The 17021-nt window shown below is 51.4% G+C and overlaps 1 protein-coding gene and 1 pseudogene across 1 annotated transcript; both read right to left on the reverse strand.

Annotated features, from left to right (window-relative positions):
* Positions 1 to 582: 582 nt before the first annotated feature.
* On the reverse strand, positions 583 to 3139 carry LOC116638825 (serglycin-like). The gene is made up of 2 exons (XM_032414959.1): positions 2923 to 3139; positions 583 to 596 (listed from the first exon to the last, which is right to left on the reverse strand). The coding sequence occupies exons 1-2, from the start codon at positions 3137 to 3139 to the stop codon at positions 583 to 585; spliced, it is 231 nt and encodes a 76-aa protein (XP_032270850.1).
* Positions 3140 to 3796: 657 nt separating this feature from the next.
* On the reverse strand, positions 3797 to 12703 carry LOC116638832 (annotated as a pseudogene).
* Between the last annotated feature and the right edge of the window lie 4318 nt (positions 12704 to 17021).

Below are 17021 nucleotides of genomic sequence, written 5' to 3' on the forward strand. Positions count from 1 at the left end.
AGACTGGGGCTGACCAAGGCTCTGCCATCTTCAACATGTGATTTCCAAGGGTGTGCTGGGCCTTGGCATCTATCCAGCAGGTGGGAGGTAGGCAGTTGGGAGGATTATGCCAGAGGTCTTATGGACCAGCCATATTGCCCAAAGCTTAGTCAGATGACCCCCATCCAGGTGCAAAAGGAGAAGGGCTGGGAAGTGTATGTGTATGTATATATGTATATGTGTGTGTGTATATATATATATATATATGAATGGATATATGTGGATATATGCTGTATCTAAAAAGTAAATATAGGTATGGTCCTATTTTATTGTAACCAGTCAGAAGACCTTGGCTGACCTTATTCTTCCCTCCCTCATGGGTGAATTTTAATGACATAAATAATACCTCAATGAAGCTGATGCTTTAAAAGAAGGCTCTGCAGGCCACCTATCATCAAGCTACAGGACAGTCATGTCCCTAGTGTAACTGAACTCAAGTTCATTTGCCCAATACACAGCAAAGCTAATCACGGAGACATCGAGTGTGCAGCAAGGAAAGGGTTTATTCGAGAGGTAGCCCAACGAGGAGACAGGAGGCAAGGCTCAAATCCGCCTTCCTGGAGCAGAAGAGTGAGGGGTATTTAAGGCCAACAGAAAAGGCCTGGGTAAAAAGTTGCAGCTGCACTTCTTAGTCCTGTTGGTCACCGGTTTCAATCCCCACTGCCTTTTGATCATTCCTCAATCATGAGGGAATTGGGACAACGACCACTCTAGTTCCTTCCTGCTGAAATGGGGTTAGATCGGGGTTGACAAATGGAAACTTTATGTATTTAGAATGATTCCTTGATTTCTTGGAACCAGCTCTCCAAAATAGTAGTTTCAGGTCCTTCAGTGGCTCGACAGTCCAAGCAGGATTCCTTTTGATGTTCTCCTGGACAGGGTGCTAGGGACCTGAGGATTCTTGTGGAACCAGCTCAATGTGGTGCTGAATCCACCACTTAATTCTCTTCCGTTTCACTGGAGAATGGCTGGTCAACAGCACCTCATAAGAGGTCCTGTTCCATGAGGTCAGAGTTGGTCCTCCAGGTGCCTGCTCTAATGGTCTTTGAGACACCACGTCTCCAGCATTCAGACAGGTGTTAAGGACACATCTGTGGCGTTCATCAACCTGCCAGAAGCAAACGTAGAGTATTTCCCAAAGACTGAGAGTATCCAGTTCCCTAACATGAGCCCCATTGGAATGCCTAAGTCATGAAAAGAGTATAGAATATATATATAGAGAGAATATTTTATATATATACATATATATGTATATGTGTGTGTGTATGTGTGTGTATATATATATATATATAATGGCTCGGGGGGGGGGGCTGAAACCATGCCTACTTCTAGAGGCCACTCTTACCCAAAGCAGGGCAACCAGCAAAGCAAACCAACTTTCCCAAGTTGGTTTCATGGCAAAATTTTTGCCAGAGTTCTTTTAAGTAGATGTTTCATTTATCCAGGAAGCATGTAATTTCCAGTGAATGCCCAAGGCACTGGACACTTAGTGTGACTTTCAGCACAAACACCACTCCCTTGTCACTCTGAATTGTTAGCGGCAATCCAAATGTAGGAATTATTTTAAAGTGTTTTGACAACTTCTGAGGCCTTCTTGGAATGCATGGAAAAGCTTCAACCCAACTTATACAGGAATCTACAGCAACTAGCAAATATCAAAAATGACCAGTCGGTTTTGGCACCATGGTAAAATCTACCCACCAGGCTTCTCCAGGTTCGGTGCCTCTAAGTTGTTCTAGAGGTCTGACTTGGAGCATCTTCAGATGGAGTGGGGGCAAGCAGTAACAACTGGATAGATTTCCCCAGTTTGCAACTTGAAGGTCTCCGCTAATCTTTCTCAGTGGCCCACAGAGCAACAGGCATGTGAAATCCTCTCCTCTCAAGGTGCCAAAGTATCCTGAGGTTCCTGCACCTGCCAGGAAATGACCTTCCTTACTCACCTGGTAAGGCTGCTGGGAACACTATAGGCAAGCTACCAGGCCAGTTTTCCCAAGGGGCTCATGGGTACCATAAAGTCAACCTTAGTTCCTTTTTTTTTATTTATTTATTTGACAGAGAGAGAGAGTGAGAGCACAAGCCGGGAGACAGAGGGAGAAGGAGAAGCAGGTACCCCGCCGAACAGGGAGCCCGACATGGGACTCGATCCCAGGACCCTGGGATCATGACCTGAGCTGAAGGCAGCCGCTTAACCGACTGAGCCACTCAGGCGCCCCAAGTCAACCTTAGTTCCTAAAAGCTGTCTGGTCATATCTGAGTCTGTGCTTGTGTCTCTCAAATACGACATTCCAGTGGCTTGGTTGTATGATGTTTCCAATTGTGTCTTTTTCTTATTATTATAGTTCTGCTTTAATACAGTAAGATTTTAAAATACACAGATATTGGGGGAAGAAGCAAAGCAGTAGGAAGTACTGAGAGCACAATTTTGCTTTAATTTGGGTCTTCAGTTTCTAATTGTAACAGCAATCACACTTCTCAACAATGTCCACCAGCTCTGCCAACACATCTGATGGTAACATTAGAGCAATACCATTACATTGGTCTTGTCAAATACCCACTCCATAAATTCACTCTGTGTTTCATCCGGGTTTTTCATAAGAAAAGAGGCATATCTGTAATTCACAATCAGAGTCAGTTCTGAAGACTTAGATATGAAGTATTCCCTGTCAACTTGCTTCTTGAACTGAATTTTAAAAAAAACAAAAATAGTATAGGGGCGCCTGGGTGGCTCAGTTGGTTGAGCGTCTGCCTTCGGCTCAGGTCATGATCCCAAGGTCCTGGGATCAAGTCCCATGTCGGGCTCCTTGCTCGGCGGGGAGCCTGCTTCTCCCTCTGCCTGCTGCCCCCCCACTGTGCTTGTGTTCCCTCTCTCTCTCTCTGACAGACCATCTTGGCCCCAGTCCTGGTTGTCTGATGGCAGATTTCTCTTGAGAGGCCTAAAGTTGTAATAAAAAACATTGTTTTCATCTACTGCTTGGTATTCCTGTTCAGTTTCAGTTAAGAAGCCACTTCCAGATCCTGATCCGAAGCCAGAGCCAGAGCCAGATCCAAAATAGTCCTCAGAAAGAGGGAAAACATCATTCAAGTTCTGGGATCTTGTCATTGAAGGAGGGTCAGTCCTTGGAGGAAGGATTCTGTTGGATTCACCAGGAAGTAGGTTGAATGCTGGTCCTTCTCATCCATGCAGTTTGCAGAATTACCGTCAGGACTGCAGCAAACCCACTGGTACCTGGCTCTCCACACAGGACAACCGTGAACTGAAGAATCCAAAACCAGGACAGCAAGAGCCAGGAGCAGCCGCATGGTGACCAGTTCACTTCAGTTCACGATTAGGAAATGTAGCAGCATGCACTCTGTTCCTTGTAGAAAAAGTTCAAAAACCTCAAACCCTGCCCAGAACACATGTCAATTTCCTCTCCCCGCTCCTGTCCTTGTCTGTGTCCCGGCCCCCAACATAAGAATACTCACTGAAAGTTTCCGAATCTTGGAGGGATGGAGTAGGGATGAAAGATAAATGCTTTATATGTGTTTACAAAGGAATATTTTACCAAATTTCTGAAAGTCATAGATAGCTTAGAAAAAATGTTCTTAAATCTGGAAGAACAAACATCAGAGAACCAGAAATGTTTCAAACAAGAATCACTAAAATAATATATAATCAACACCTTTCCTATTACTACTTTGGGATATCATCTTCCAGAAGTTTGGGGGGTGTTTTTTCCATATTCTTTAATAATCCCAGGAGGTCCCAGGTAGTCCTTCAGCAAAATTTACCAGTTTGAAGGTGGTAAACCTTTGGGCCTTTTTGCAAGAAGTAACCTTGGTCATTTAATGATCCAAGAAAATTTTCAAAATCAGCATCCTGAAATGTTTATTGCTCTTTGGCAATCTGTGGAAGCTAATGAAATTGAAATCCTCAGCATCTTTTTTGGTTGCTTCCTCTCTCCCTTCTGACCTTGCTTGGGCCTCTGTTAGACAAATAAGAGATCCCAGCTGCCTGGTAGTGACTGGTGGGCCATTTAACCATTGGCTCTGTTTCCAGAGCTCCAGGTAAAAATCTTGAGGAATTTGAGCAGCTTCCGTGGGTGGCCTTGGATGGACGTACAGCTGAGCATAACCAGTGTACTTTCTCAACTGCGGGTGAGGTTTGGATCTTGGGTTTCTCCAGGAACCACCTTTAATCTTTCTCATGATGTTTTATCAGAAACCACTTCAAGTACAGAAGTATTTGAATCTTGAGGATTCATATGAGCTGCCATGGTTCTCTGCTTTCCAGCTCTTAATGCAATCACATGTGCAGACAATAAAGTGGTCGTGCTTCTCATTTGGAGTGTACCAGGCTGAAGACCAAGTCAAATCTGGACAACAAGGCGCTCTCCCTTTTTAAATTCTCAGAAGCTGTTTGCCTTTAATTTTTGAGCAAACGCCCAATGTGGGGCTCGAACTCATGACCCCAAGATCAAGAGTTGCATGCTCGGGGCGCCTGGGTGGCTCAGTCGTTAAGCGCCTGCCTTCGGCTCGAGGTCATGATCCTAGGGTCCTGGGATCGAGCCCCGCATCAGGCTCCCTGCTCCATGGGAAGCCTGCTTCTCCCTCTCCCACTCCCCCTGCTTGTGTTCCCGCTCTTGCTATCTTTCTCTGTCAAATAAATAAATAAAATCTTAAAAAAAAAAAAAAAAAAGAGTTGCATGCTCTACCGACTAAGCCCACCAGGCGCCCCAAAGCCGTTGGTCTTTATTGTCGTGTCCTCCAACTGGCCTTGGAGCAGCAATCCCGGACATTCTCGCAGGGAGGCTGCACAACCACAGCAGCCTCAATGCTTTGCTGCTGCATTACTTCTAACAAGACTTTGTGTTCATTATCCATCTTCTCAAATTCATCTATTCCACAAATACTCTGATCACCAAGTAGAAGGGCATCAGCTTCCAAAGCAAAATCTCCAGAAGAACTAGCTTTTGAAAGAGTTACCATCGGGCACCTGGGTGGCTCAGATGGTTAAGCGTCTGCCTTCGGCTCAGGTCATGATCCCAGCGTCCTGGGATCGAGTCCCGCATCGGGCTCCCTGCTCCTTGGGAGTCTGCTTCTCCCTCTGCCTCTCTCTCTCTCTCTGTCTCTCATGAATAAATAAATAAAATCTAAAAAAAAAAAAAAAAGTTGCCATCAAGCCAGAGGTGTGTTCTCACCACAAACACACGTGTCATGGAGCAATGCTGCACGCTGCCTGTAGGGGTCGGACTCTTTCCCAAGCCTGCATCTCCAACTACAAGGACACGGGGATCTCCTCCAATCGGAATTCTGTTTTTGTCATCTGCCTATTTTTGGCTTCCCCCAGAGTGCCACTGCTGGACCTGCTTTAACAAGTTCATGAGCAGGGGCGCCTGGCGGGCTCAGTCAGAAGAGCGTGCGACTCTTGACCTTGGGGTTCTGAGTTCAAGCCCCACGCTAGGTGTAGAGATTATTTAAATGAATAAAACTTAAAAAAAAAAAAGGTTCATGAGCAAAAATGATAGGGCAAAGCAGGTTGACAAAGAGTTTAAACAGGTTTTCAGCCTCAATCTCTCGGAGGGCATAAAGGTCTTAAATAAGAACCCCATCAACGCTCCAAGCTTCCAACCATCTTCGGAAGCCTTTGTTTTCTGTCTTTTGCTCTTACTAACAAAACCTCCTCCAATGTACAAAAGGAACATGCATTTGTCATTATTTCGAGAACCTTCTTTGGCATTTGAGACTTTGACAGCTCATCTTCCTCAATTCATCCTGTCCCATGTTATCAAATCCTATTCTCTTTGAATGCAGTCTTCCCATTAGTTCCAGAAATTATCAGAGCCCCGTATTTGTCAAAGTCCTCTCCGTGAATCTTCTTAAAACTGAGACACATTTGCGAGAGTGTCAGAGTAAAACAACAACCGCAAATGACTAAAAATTCAAACCCGGCTGTGGTTAAAGATCTGGTTAGAGTTCATTACAATGCAATCAACAAGGAAATGTGGTTATTTTTGTGACACATAACACTTTAATAATTAGAATTACAAGTGATGACATTATACCAGGACATATCAAAACCTTAGGAATTCTGGAACAGTTACAGCATCCACCCACGTAATATACTCTCTGAAGGTTTATCATCACTTATTTCAATGCTTCCCATGGAATTGGACACAACAACTAAGCCCAATTAGTAACAAAACTCAACACTTCCTTTACAAGTTGAATTTGGGGAAGTTTATCAGAAATATCAGAACAGATCATTACAAAACTTAATACTTAATGATCTATTTTGCTAAAGTGGCAATAAGAGATTCTAAAGGCAAATACAGAGGGTTATATGGTTGTTAGCAAAACTTAGCTTTTTTAATATTGAGAAGATTCAACTTTAAGTAATCAAAGACCTAATTAGGGCAAAACATGGAAACTTTGTTTTTCTAGGAAGATTACATTAAAGAAAAACCTGTGTTTACAATTTCTTATTAAGAGTGGACCAATAACTAAGAAAACCAAACTTTTTTTTAAGATTTTTTTAAAGTAATCTCTACACCCAGTGCATGGGGCTTGAACTCACAACCCCGAGATCAAGAGTCTCATGCTCCACCAACTGAACAAGCGAAGCACCCCCAAATATCATTTTAACAGAGAAAAACCAAATACTAATCTTATACCGGTGTACTTCTGATAGCAAAACTCATTCATTCCAAAGAGATGAATTTTGTTTATTTGGGTTTTTGGCGGGGGGCAGTGGGAGAAGGAGAGAGAGAATCTCAAGTGCAGAGCCTGGTGTGGGGCTCGATCTCATGAGCCTGAGATCATGACCTGAGCTGAAATCAAGGTCAGACACTCAAGTGACTGAGCTACCCAAGTGCCCCGATTTGTTTTTGTTTTTTAAAGATTTTATTTATTTGAGAGAGAGAGAGCACGAGCAGGGGTAGGGGCGCAGAGGGAGAGGGAGAAGCAGACTCCCCCGCTGAGCAGGGAGCCCAATGTGGGACTCGATCCCAGGACCCCGGGATCATGAAGTGAGCCGACGGCAGACGCTTAACCGACTGAGCCACTCAGGCACCCTATTTGTTTTAAAGTAAACTCTAGTTTAATTAAAAGTGGGGTTTGAACTCATGACCCTGAGATCAAGAGTTGCCTACTCCACCAACTGAGCCAGGCAGGCACCCCAATAATAAGATGAATTTTTTTTTAATTATGCAGTCCCTCCTTTTTCTCTCCCTGTCATCTCCCATGTTGATATATACTTATTTTTTTTAAGATTTGTTTATTTATTTTTAGGATTTTATTTATTTGCCAGAGAGAGAGAGCGCGTGCACAAGCAGGGGGAGCGGCAGGCAGAGGGAGAAGCAGTTTCCCTGCAGAGCAGGGAGCCTGATGCAGGACTCGATCCCAAGACCCTGAGATCACGACCTTTCTTTCTGCTATGAAGCGTCTGCTATCTGAAGGCAGACGCTTAACCAACTGAGCCACCCAGGTGTCCCTTGTTTACCTATTTTAGAGAGAGAGAGCAGGAGGACAGAGAATCTGAAGCAGACTCTGCACTGAGCGCAAAGTTGAACTTGGGGTTCAGTCGCACGACCCCGAGATCATGACCTGAGCCAAAACCAAGAGTCGGACACTTAATCACCTGCGCCACCCAGGTGCCCTGATACATACTTATTGAGACAAGAACATGCAGGGCGTTGCATGGATCTGAGTTCGTGTGAGTATTGGGATGTGCTGACCAGAATCCCCACCAGGAATGAAGGGCTCTCAGCTGTGGGGAAGCTGCCAGCAATCCTCAGCAGCTAGATGCCATCAGGGACTGCCTTGACTGCAGACAGCTGCCTTGTCAAGGTCATGCCCTCTTCCCAGGTGGTCACATCCAATGACTATTCAGTAGGAGGGTATAAAAGTCCAGCCCTTTGCCCCAACTTACGACGGTTCTAAAGGGTAATCTAACTTTTGGAACCCCAGAGAATGAGCTAAGGCTTCTGTGGGTGTTGGCTCACTGCTCCACGTCTGCCTGGTCCTGCTCTTCCCCACCTTTCCCTTCCCCTAGGAGCTGATCACTCTGTAACAAGCTTTACATACTGATCTCCGAAATCGTCCTCAGTCCCAGCCACAACAAATTCTCTTCTAAAGATGCCTTCTCACAAACCTTCTACAACTATGCTTTTTACGTTCAGATTTCGTCCTACATTTTCCCTCTTTAAATAACCGATCTCACTTTCTTTGCATTGAGCTCTTTCTCTTATTATTTCTAGTAGTCGTGATTAAATTTATTCTCAGCTCCTAAAAACCTTAGTTTCTACTGAAAAGTAGTCATCGTGAGCAGTTTGTCGTACTAGTTTTTCTGTAATAGCCAAGCAGATAAACCTATGCTTAGTAATTATCTACATCTGCTTATTTGTTCAACAATTATGTGTAGATTGCCCATAAAACTATGAGACATAAAAGTTGTAAGGTTTTTCTTCCCCTTTCCTAACAAATTTTGCAGGAGAGATGACCTGAACCTGCCCGACTCGCAGTAAACACGGCAGAACAGTTCTCATCTAATGCTGACAACTCTAAAAACCTGTTCATTTTTATTAAACCACCGACCTTAAATTAGCTTTAATGTCAAATATTTTCCCAGATCATGGTAACTTGAGTTTTAGAATGCCCAATCCTTACAAGTACTTGCCTTTAAACCAACTAAATAGAGCTCTTTCACAAACTAATTTTAGCAACACCATCCCCAGGTAGAGAAGATAGCTCACACTTACAACATACATGGGCACACATATACGGAAACAAGACACAAACACAATCTTAAAGCCCATATTTCCAAATACATTATAATTTATGCATCCCTTCATTGGTCATTTTTCTCCAGAGTCTAATGAATATTGTGGCCAAGAAGGTCGGCAAAAAGAGATGGCCCGATTTTGGAGAACATAGCCCCAAAGGCTACATTCGGGAGTCAAATTGTCATTTCCCCGTTTCCAGTTAGAACACAGCCAGCTTTATCCAAAGATCCCAAAAGCTGCAGCGGCAGACAGACCGGAGCCCCCCCCCCGCCCCCCCCACCCCGAGCGCAGGTGGGAACGGCGGGGCCTCACCAGCTGAACCCCGCGGCTTCCTAGTCTGCGTTTTCTTAAGGAGGTGACGACAACTCAAACCCCCTAATTACAGGCCACCAAAGGGGAGGCGGAAATCTAGGAGAGCCAAACCAACGAGAGGAAGGAAGGGCTCAGGGGCCACCACACAAGACACGCTCACCGAGGGAGGTCTGTCCAAACCGTGTCCTTGTCGCAAGCGTGGTGAGGCGCTGAAGGCTGGTGGCCCCCGTCGGTTGGGGCCCTGGGGACGGTCCCCAGGATAGAGCCGAGGCGGCCGCTTGGCCTGGTCACGGCACTCCATCCCCGCTCGCCCCCAGCCCGCCCCCCAGGGGCCTCCCAGGAGCTCCCAGGAGCGTCAGGGGCCTCTGAGGGCAAGTGGGAAGCTCTGGGGGGCAGAGCGGCCGCTGCGCGGATGAGGGCCCCGAAGCCTGTGCTTCCCGCTCGGCCCGCGCCCGGGCGCCTCCTCTCCCCCTCGGCGGGAGCTGGACGACCTGCCTGCACAGTGGGCAAGAACCCAGGCGACGCGGCAGGGCCGAGCCTGGATCCCTCGGCGTCCGCTGCGCGGGCCCGTCTTGAGGAGGATTTAAAGATGAACCAGACACAGGCTAGTCTTCGAGAAGCTTCAGCAAGTTACAGAGGGCCTCCCTGTCAGCGCTAGCGCCCGAAGAAACGCAAATCAATCCAAGCTCGGTACGGGAACCCGGAGAGAAACGAGGCGAGGCCACAGGGCCGGGTGCGGCACGCGGAGGCTTCCGGGCGCCACGAGGCTGCGAGGCGCGGGAGGAGCCCGGCCCCGGGGGGGTGGGGGGGCGCCGGGCAGAAGCGCGCAGGCGGCGCCCACGGGAAGGCCCTGCGCCGCTGGCTTTGTCACAGCCCCGAACGAGAAGCGCCCCCAGAGTCTGCCCCCGTGACGTGGAGACGCGGCGGCGCGTCTCTGGCACCGAGGACCCCGCAGGTGGAGCGAGCAGGTCACAGCCACCCGAGGCAGCGCGGGGACGGCGCAGACCGAGAGCCCGACACACGTGCGCACAAACTCTCATTCCACGTACGTGAGCTTTTCGGTCAGGCCACGCTAAACCGTAGCTGTTTGAGAAAACTATAGTATTAGAGGGTGTGTGTGCTTTCGGCACACACGGGGGCCTCTGGGCGCGCTGGCCGCGACAGGGGACGCGGCCTCCTGCCAGTTGACTGAGCCGGGCGGTCAGGTGTCACCGCTTTCCCGGAGGTATATTATACTCACAGTGCAGGAGTCTCACCCCAAGGCAAGTGGGGATTTAATCAGATCCTATCAGAACCCAAATCTCTTCCTGAGAGAGATGGAATAATTTATCCTAAAGTCCCACTTTCCAGGAACCCCCGGTGTTTGTTAGTCTAATCAGAACCTGGGGGACGTTCCTACAGAAATGCACATTAGAACCCCCATAACCCTGTGCGTTACACCTGGCCTTCAGTATGGAACCTGTGGCCGGACTGTGATCCTGACCTGTGGCCAGAAAGCTCCAGAAGGGAGAAGGAAGTCTGGAGGCTGCAGGGCTTGGACTCCCGACTGCTGTCCTCCTGAGGGGACCACACAGAGGAGTGAGTTCCTAGCACAAAGGTGTGTCCCCGGGCGGCGGTATTTAGAACAGGACGGACAGCGAGAGCTGCCCACGCCGACAGGACACCCACTCAAGCCAGCCTCCGAAGTCCTCTTCCCCATTCAGGAATTTATTTCCATGAAAAGTCTTACAAAGGCTTGGATATTAAATATCATTTACTGAACCGACTTCATTGGGAAGATGCGAATTACTGGAAAAAGATGAAAAATTCAGGACCACACACATCAGTGACTACAACGTGGTGTTATTTTTGTCCTTTAGCTGCTTTTAAGTTGACTGTAGGTTCTTTCAATGATCCTTCAGTCATCCTAATGTTTTCTCTCAAGCATCTCTTGACAAGAGATTTGAGGAGCCTCTTGGAGCATCATCAGTGGTTCTTCCAAGCCCGAAATCTGTGCTGGACTCAACATTGAGGCTGGTGCCTGGCAGCCCTCGCAGGGACACCTCAGCTTAGTGACTGGAGGTGCTGGGGTCCCTGTGAAGAAACTGCCAGGACCTGTGACCGTCCAAGGACGTTTTCTCCTTGTCCTTTTGGCTACTTCTTCTTACTGGAATATCTCTTTGTACTGGAATAAGACATGAGGTTCCTGCAAAACGTCAGTAGGAGGTCAAGTGACTGAGCTAATACTGACCCAGCACCGACTCCACACCAGGCCCGGCGGAGGGGGCTTACACCTGTCAAGTGACCTGGTCCTCACAACACCCTTGTGAGGTCAGCATGCTGTCCCAATCTTAGAGGAGGACATGAGATACTAGGCAGGGTAGGATCCTTGCTACCTTCTTGCGTGTGACCTCAGACAAGTTACTTAATCCTGCGTCATAGTTTCCCATCTGTAAAATAAGGACAATAATTCGTATCTCTTATCTCCCAATTCTGTGTGGAGGCTCAGGAGTCAGACAGACCTGACCTGGAGCCCTGCCACAGGGAGGGAAGCACCTGCTGGGGCCCACTCAGCCCGGCCACCTCCTGGGTCTCCTGGTCCCTAACATGAGCTGATGCGGACTCCACGGGGTCTGGCTGCTCCCTGCCTCTCCAGCATTCCAAGTGGAGGGCAGGAGCTCCCTGGGCCTCTGGTCCACTTTGCAGTGGTGAGATAGTCATCGCAAACATCCCAGGATTGTGGCCTGTCTGATAAAAAAGCAAACTTCTACAGGCCTGGGCTGGATACACAAGCTAGGGGCTGGGCTAGGCAAGCTTGGTTGGAGGAAGGGCACCGCAGAGCCCCGGACAGGTACTCCAGGGCCAGAGTTTGGGTTTAAATCAAGCAGTCCTGGGCCCAGCCCAGCTCTGTCACTTACCATTTTGGGTTTCTTTGCCTGTTTCCTGTGCTGCGGACGGGAGCCCGTGTTCCAGCAGCGCCTGGAAGGGGCTCCCACGAGGGGTAAATCTGACTCCCCCCCCCCCCCCCCACGGGGTTTCGTCCCGTTCGGCTCGGCCACAGAGCTTTGTCCTCCCTCCCCGCGCAGCCCGGTCTCCCCAGGCTGAGTCCTTTCTGTCGGAGGCCCGTGACCACGGATGAGGCCCCGGGGAGCACACGTGCGCTCCCAGGATCTCCGGATGGGGACCAGGCACGGCTTCTGGGCTGCAAACGCGACGGCGCTCGGCACCGGGAAGGGAGGCGCGCGCGCGGGCGGGGCGGGGCGGGGCGGGGGCTGCGCGGGCGCAGGTGCTGGGCCTCGCCGCCAGGTGACGCCGCCTCGGCGGAGCCCCGCCTGCTTGCGGCGCCCAGGCTTCTGCGAGGACCCCCACTGGCGCCCCGGCTCCAGCGCTGTGTCTCTGGCGTACTTCCCGCCGCCCCCCGCCCCAGGCCTGGGAACCAAGCCCTGGAACTGCAGTCCTGCCTCACCGAGATGGGGAAAGGCGAATCAGGGCGACTTGACACATGATCAAGCTGTGTGACCTCGGGCATGTCACTCACCCTCCGTGGGCCTTCTTACTTTGACTTTACAAAGTACTTTATTCAAGATCCGGAAGCTGGCATTTGACTCCATGATATCGACAGAACTGGGACCGGCCCGGGGTTGTAGTGTCAGGGTGGGAGAAACGACCATATAGTCTGAGAGCCTGAGAGTTGCTCTCCAAAGGGCCGGGTGACGGACAGGTAGCTGGATTGAACTCCCAGGGGGCCCCTGGCTTCTCCTGGCACAATCAAAGGGTGGAAGATGGCTGGCCAGCCTGCTGCCAACTCCAGGGCTCCCTTGCCCCTGCCGACCTGCCCTGGAGGATTCTCACCTTGACTCCCAGGCTCCAGAGGGGTCAGCCTCTGCTCCCCCACTGCCTCATCACCAGTGTGACTTGTCACCAAACAGAGGAGCCCCATCCCCGTGGTATCTAGCAAGCACTCCTAGTTGTCTCCCAATGTCATTTCCCAGCCTCTCTTGGGGCTGGGTGTGGCCCACAACCTTGTTCTGACCAATGGGAAGGGAGCATTCTGGACATGCGCATGGGAGGCTGTGCCTTTATAAGGGGTGTGGAGCACAGTCCCCTTTCCCAGCCCCATTCTCCCTGGCTGGTCCTCAGACTCAGGGAGGGGGGCTAGTGAGCATCTTCAAGCACGAAGACAAGGTGGGTGCCACACCTCAGGAATGGCAGAGCAACAAGATGGAAGGAGCCTGGGTCCTTACCCACCCACTTCATGTTTCCAATGTTTCTGGGAGTGGGGGGCTTACAGCACCTCTCCATTCTACAGAGCATGGAAAGGAGGGCTCAGGAAGACAGAACCATCTTCACTGGGTCACACAGCCCGTAAGTGGCCAGGCAACAGGTCAAGCCTTAGTCATGGACTCCTAAGTCTGGGCTCTTCTCAAAATCACTTCCTTCATTCCTGCCTCGAGGGTCCCAGGGGAAGGGGCAAAGCAAGAGAACTGGGAAGGGTTAGGGCGGGAGGGGGCCAGAGCAGCCGGTTTCAGGAACAGAACCAGAGGACGGGGAGGCAGTGGGCTGCTGCTCTTTCCCACAGCCACCAGAGCCCGTCTGCAGGGACAAGCCTCCCCAGCGCCATACCTGCCCCTGGATGGGCCTGGGGCTCCGTGTCCCGCACCTTCTCTCCATGTTCTTCGAGAAACTATTACAGGTGCCACGCTCACAGTTTGTGAAGTCCTTCCCCAGGTACATATGGATCAGGCTACTCCCCTGCTTTAAAACCTCCCATGGCTCCCAGTGCCAGAGGGCTGAGCCCTACACCCTGAGCCTGGTGTTTAAGGAGGCTTGTGATCAGGCCCTGAGCCCTTCATCCCATTCCCCGCTCCCTCTCCAACGCCTGCCCCCCACCCATGCTTCCAGGCTGTCCACCTGCTGTTCCTGCTGCCTGGAATATCCTCCCCCTCTGCAGCCTGGGTAACTCTGCTGACCCTGAGACCCAGCAGGAAGACCCCCTCCTCCATGAAGTCCTCCCTGCTGCCTGCCCCCCACAAGGAGTCGGCTGTCGCTTCCTCAGCTTTTGGTGGATGGTCTGTTCACTTCACCCCCTGACGCATCTGGATGGGGCCCAGGGCTGGCTCCTCTCTGGTCCCCAGAGGAGGTGGCTGAAGGGATACTAGCCTCACTTTCACATTATATAGGAGAGGAAACTGATGGACAAGAGCCAGTTGAAGACCAGAAAAGCTCCAGTGCCACTGTGTTTCCTGCAGAGCCCCCTCCTCATTAGAGGCCTTTGCCTGCCTGCTGCCATTGTCCCTGCTTTGCAGAGGAGAAAACAGAGCCATAAGGAGTGAACTGACTTGGCCACGGTCGCAGGGCTAGTGGGACGTAGTGTAGCATCGCATGGGTGACAAGGGGTGATAGTGTCACCTCCCTCTCAGGGTTGTCTTGCACACTTAGGAAGGTAACAGGTATGAAGGGGCTGGTAGCCAGAAGGAGCTTGACAAGATGGTGACTTCCTACTGTCATCCCTCCCCTAGGGACTCAGGCAGGAGGCTGGCTTTGCTCTGTCCCCCCAGGAGGGTCTCATCTCCTTGGCCTTCCCAGTGTCACCCAGACTGTACTCCTTCTCTTCTCTGGGCTTGGGAGAGCAATGGAGACGGGAAGCTCATTCTTCCCAGGAGCTTTGCCAGTGACAGAGACACCAGGGAAGCCATTGCCCAGCTCAGAGCTTCCATGGGTGGGGGATAGACTTGGGGTTCCCATCCCAGCAACCCCTGAAGCCTGAGCCCGGGGTGGGGACCTGTAACTGTGGGGCCTGAAGCCCAGCTCTGTCATTCACAGGCTGGGTCGCCCGGGTCTAATCACCATGCCTCTCTGGGCATTGGTTTCTGCCCCTATAAAATGGGGCATTGGCACTGGGGTTCTGGATTCTACTTGCCAATCATTTCTTACTGAATCGGCCTACCAGTTCTTCCTGTGAAGGACCCATTCCAGAGGCAGGAGCACGGAGGGACTCCCGTGATGTGCCCGGACTCACCCAGTGACTGAGCGGTAGCATCAAACTGGATCTCGGAGCCCCCGTGCTCTCTCCTCTCCTTCTTAGCTGATGCTGTGGTCTTGCTGGGCTGGGGCCCCATGGGCATTCAGCTGTGTCCTCTAAGTGCTTCTGGGACGGCCCAAAGACAAGGATGGTTTTAGACACCCCTGGGGCTCAGGCAGGAAATCTGGGGCAGCCTGGACCCAGCCAGCGGGGTTGTTCCTAAACTGGAGATGAGAGAAGATGAGTTCCCAGGCCCGGCTCTTCTGTGGCCCTGGGCGGGGTTGTGACAGGCAGGACATGACAGCTGCTCCCTCCCCGTCGTGGCTTTCAGAGAGGACAGGGAGCCTCAAGGAGGCAGGGACCTCAGGGTCCCTGTGTCCCGTTCCCTGCACCCCGGGAGAAGCTTGGGGGGGGGAAATGCCGACCACCTTGGCCCCAGGGGACAAGAGGCCCAGGCCTCTCCTGGTGCAGAAGTAAAGGAGTCCAGGTCACACAGAGGCAGATCCAGGAGGGAACCGATGTCCCAGTACTAAGGCCACTGGCTTCCCACATATCTGCCATGGCGCTCCCTCTGTGGAGGGGGAGAGCACTTAGCAGCCTGGCTGTGTGTCTGCGAGGCCTCTCTGAGCCGCTTTCCGCTTCTGTAAACTGGGCCTATCACTGGCCTCCCAGAGCTCTCGAGAGAATCAAGCAGGCTTATGTTGAGGGAAAGAGGACCTTTTTCTCACTACCACCCCAGATGACCCCAGGGAAGGTTTCTCCAACTCCTAAATACCGGCTTCTGTGCCCCAAACCCTGGGGTCAGAGGAAGGAACAGCTGTTTTGTGGGCAGCCACTTCGTGCCAGATACGGAACATCTGTGCTCTTACCTAAGCTTCAAAACGGCACTGAGAGGTAAGTATCATTCCCCGCTTTTTGTGCAGATAGGGAAACTGAGACTCGGAGCTGAGTCCTTTCCTGCTGTCTGGGCTGGAGCCCCAGGGGTGCACATTAGGAGGGACCCCCAGGGTAGGGGAGACACAGGTCAATGGAGGGCCAGGGCTCAGGGAGGGGCAGGACGGACCCAGTCCTCCCCTCAGAGGGGACACAGGAGCTAGGCGCAAATCCCAAACACAGATTTCAGTTCTGTGAGCAGAGCAAAGGAGAGCTCGGGGGAGGGTGTATAATGGCGGGGTGGGGAGGGGCAAGGCTGACGAGCCCTGGGGGCCCACAGAAGGTGCAGAGAAGGTCTGAAGGACCGGAAGGAACCAAGGGGTGATTGGGAGTGGGAGTTCCTGCCAGGAGTAAAGGCAGGGGCCAAGCCCCAAGGCCAGAGCACAAATATGGGGATGAGAACAAGTTCAGCTACCAGGGGAGGGAGGAGGGTGGGGAGGCAGGAGCCAGTGTGTGCAGATGGGAAGGGATTTTAAACTCCATTCGGACAGCGCTGGGGAGCCACTGAGGGTTTTAAGCAGAGTGAGTGAGTGGTTTAGATCCAGGGGAGAAGGCAGCTAATTGGGGATCCAAAGAGGGCGGTCCACAGGACTTGAAGGATTGGGGGGTATGGGGGAGAGGAGGGAGCCTAAGGTGACACCCCCCTACCCCCCCATGTTGATGGCCCTCTGGTGGGCAGTGGGGCCCTTTACAGGGCGGGGAACAGGAGGAGTAGGAATGGGCCATGATCACTGGGAGCAGGGACACTTCTGGGGAGGTGTCTGGTTGCTGAAAGTGAGGCTGGGCTTGTGGGCCCAGCCCCGCAGAGCCCCAAGGTCAGGGGAGGGCAGAGGCGGCCCAGAGGAAGAAAAGTCAGGAGGGGCAGGCAAGAAGAGCAAGTGGTAAAGGCCAGGGCAGGTGGAGTCGCAAGGACAAGGACGGAGACTGTCCGAGCTTTGGCCTCGAGGTGGTGTCCCCAGGAAAAGCAGCCACGG

Source organism: Phoca vitulina, unplaced genomic scaffold, assembly GCF_004348235.1.
Source record: "Phoca vitulina isolate PV1807 unplaced genomic scaffold, GSC_HSeal_1.0 scaffold2, whole genome shotgun sequence".
Classification (NCBI taxonomy): domain Eukaryota; kingdom Metazoa; phylum Chordata; class Mammalia; order Carnivora; family Phocidae; genus Phoca; species Phoca vitulina.

Coding starts and splice junctions, on each gene's coding strand:
- LOC116638825 (XM_032414959.1), bottom strand. CDS start 3,139: ATGACAAGATCCCAGAACTTGAATGATGTTTTCCCTCTTTCTGAGGAC.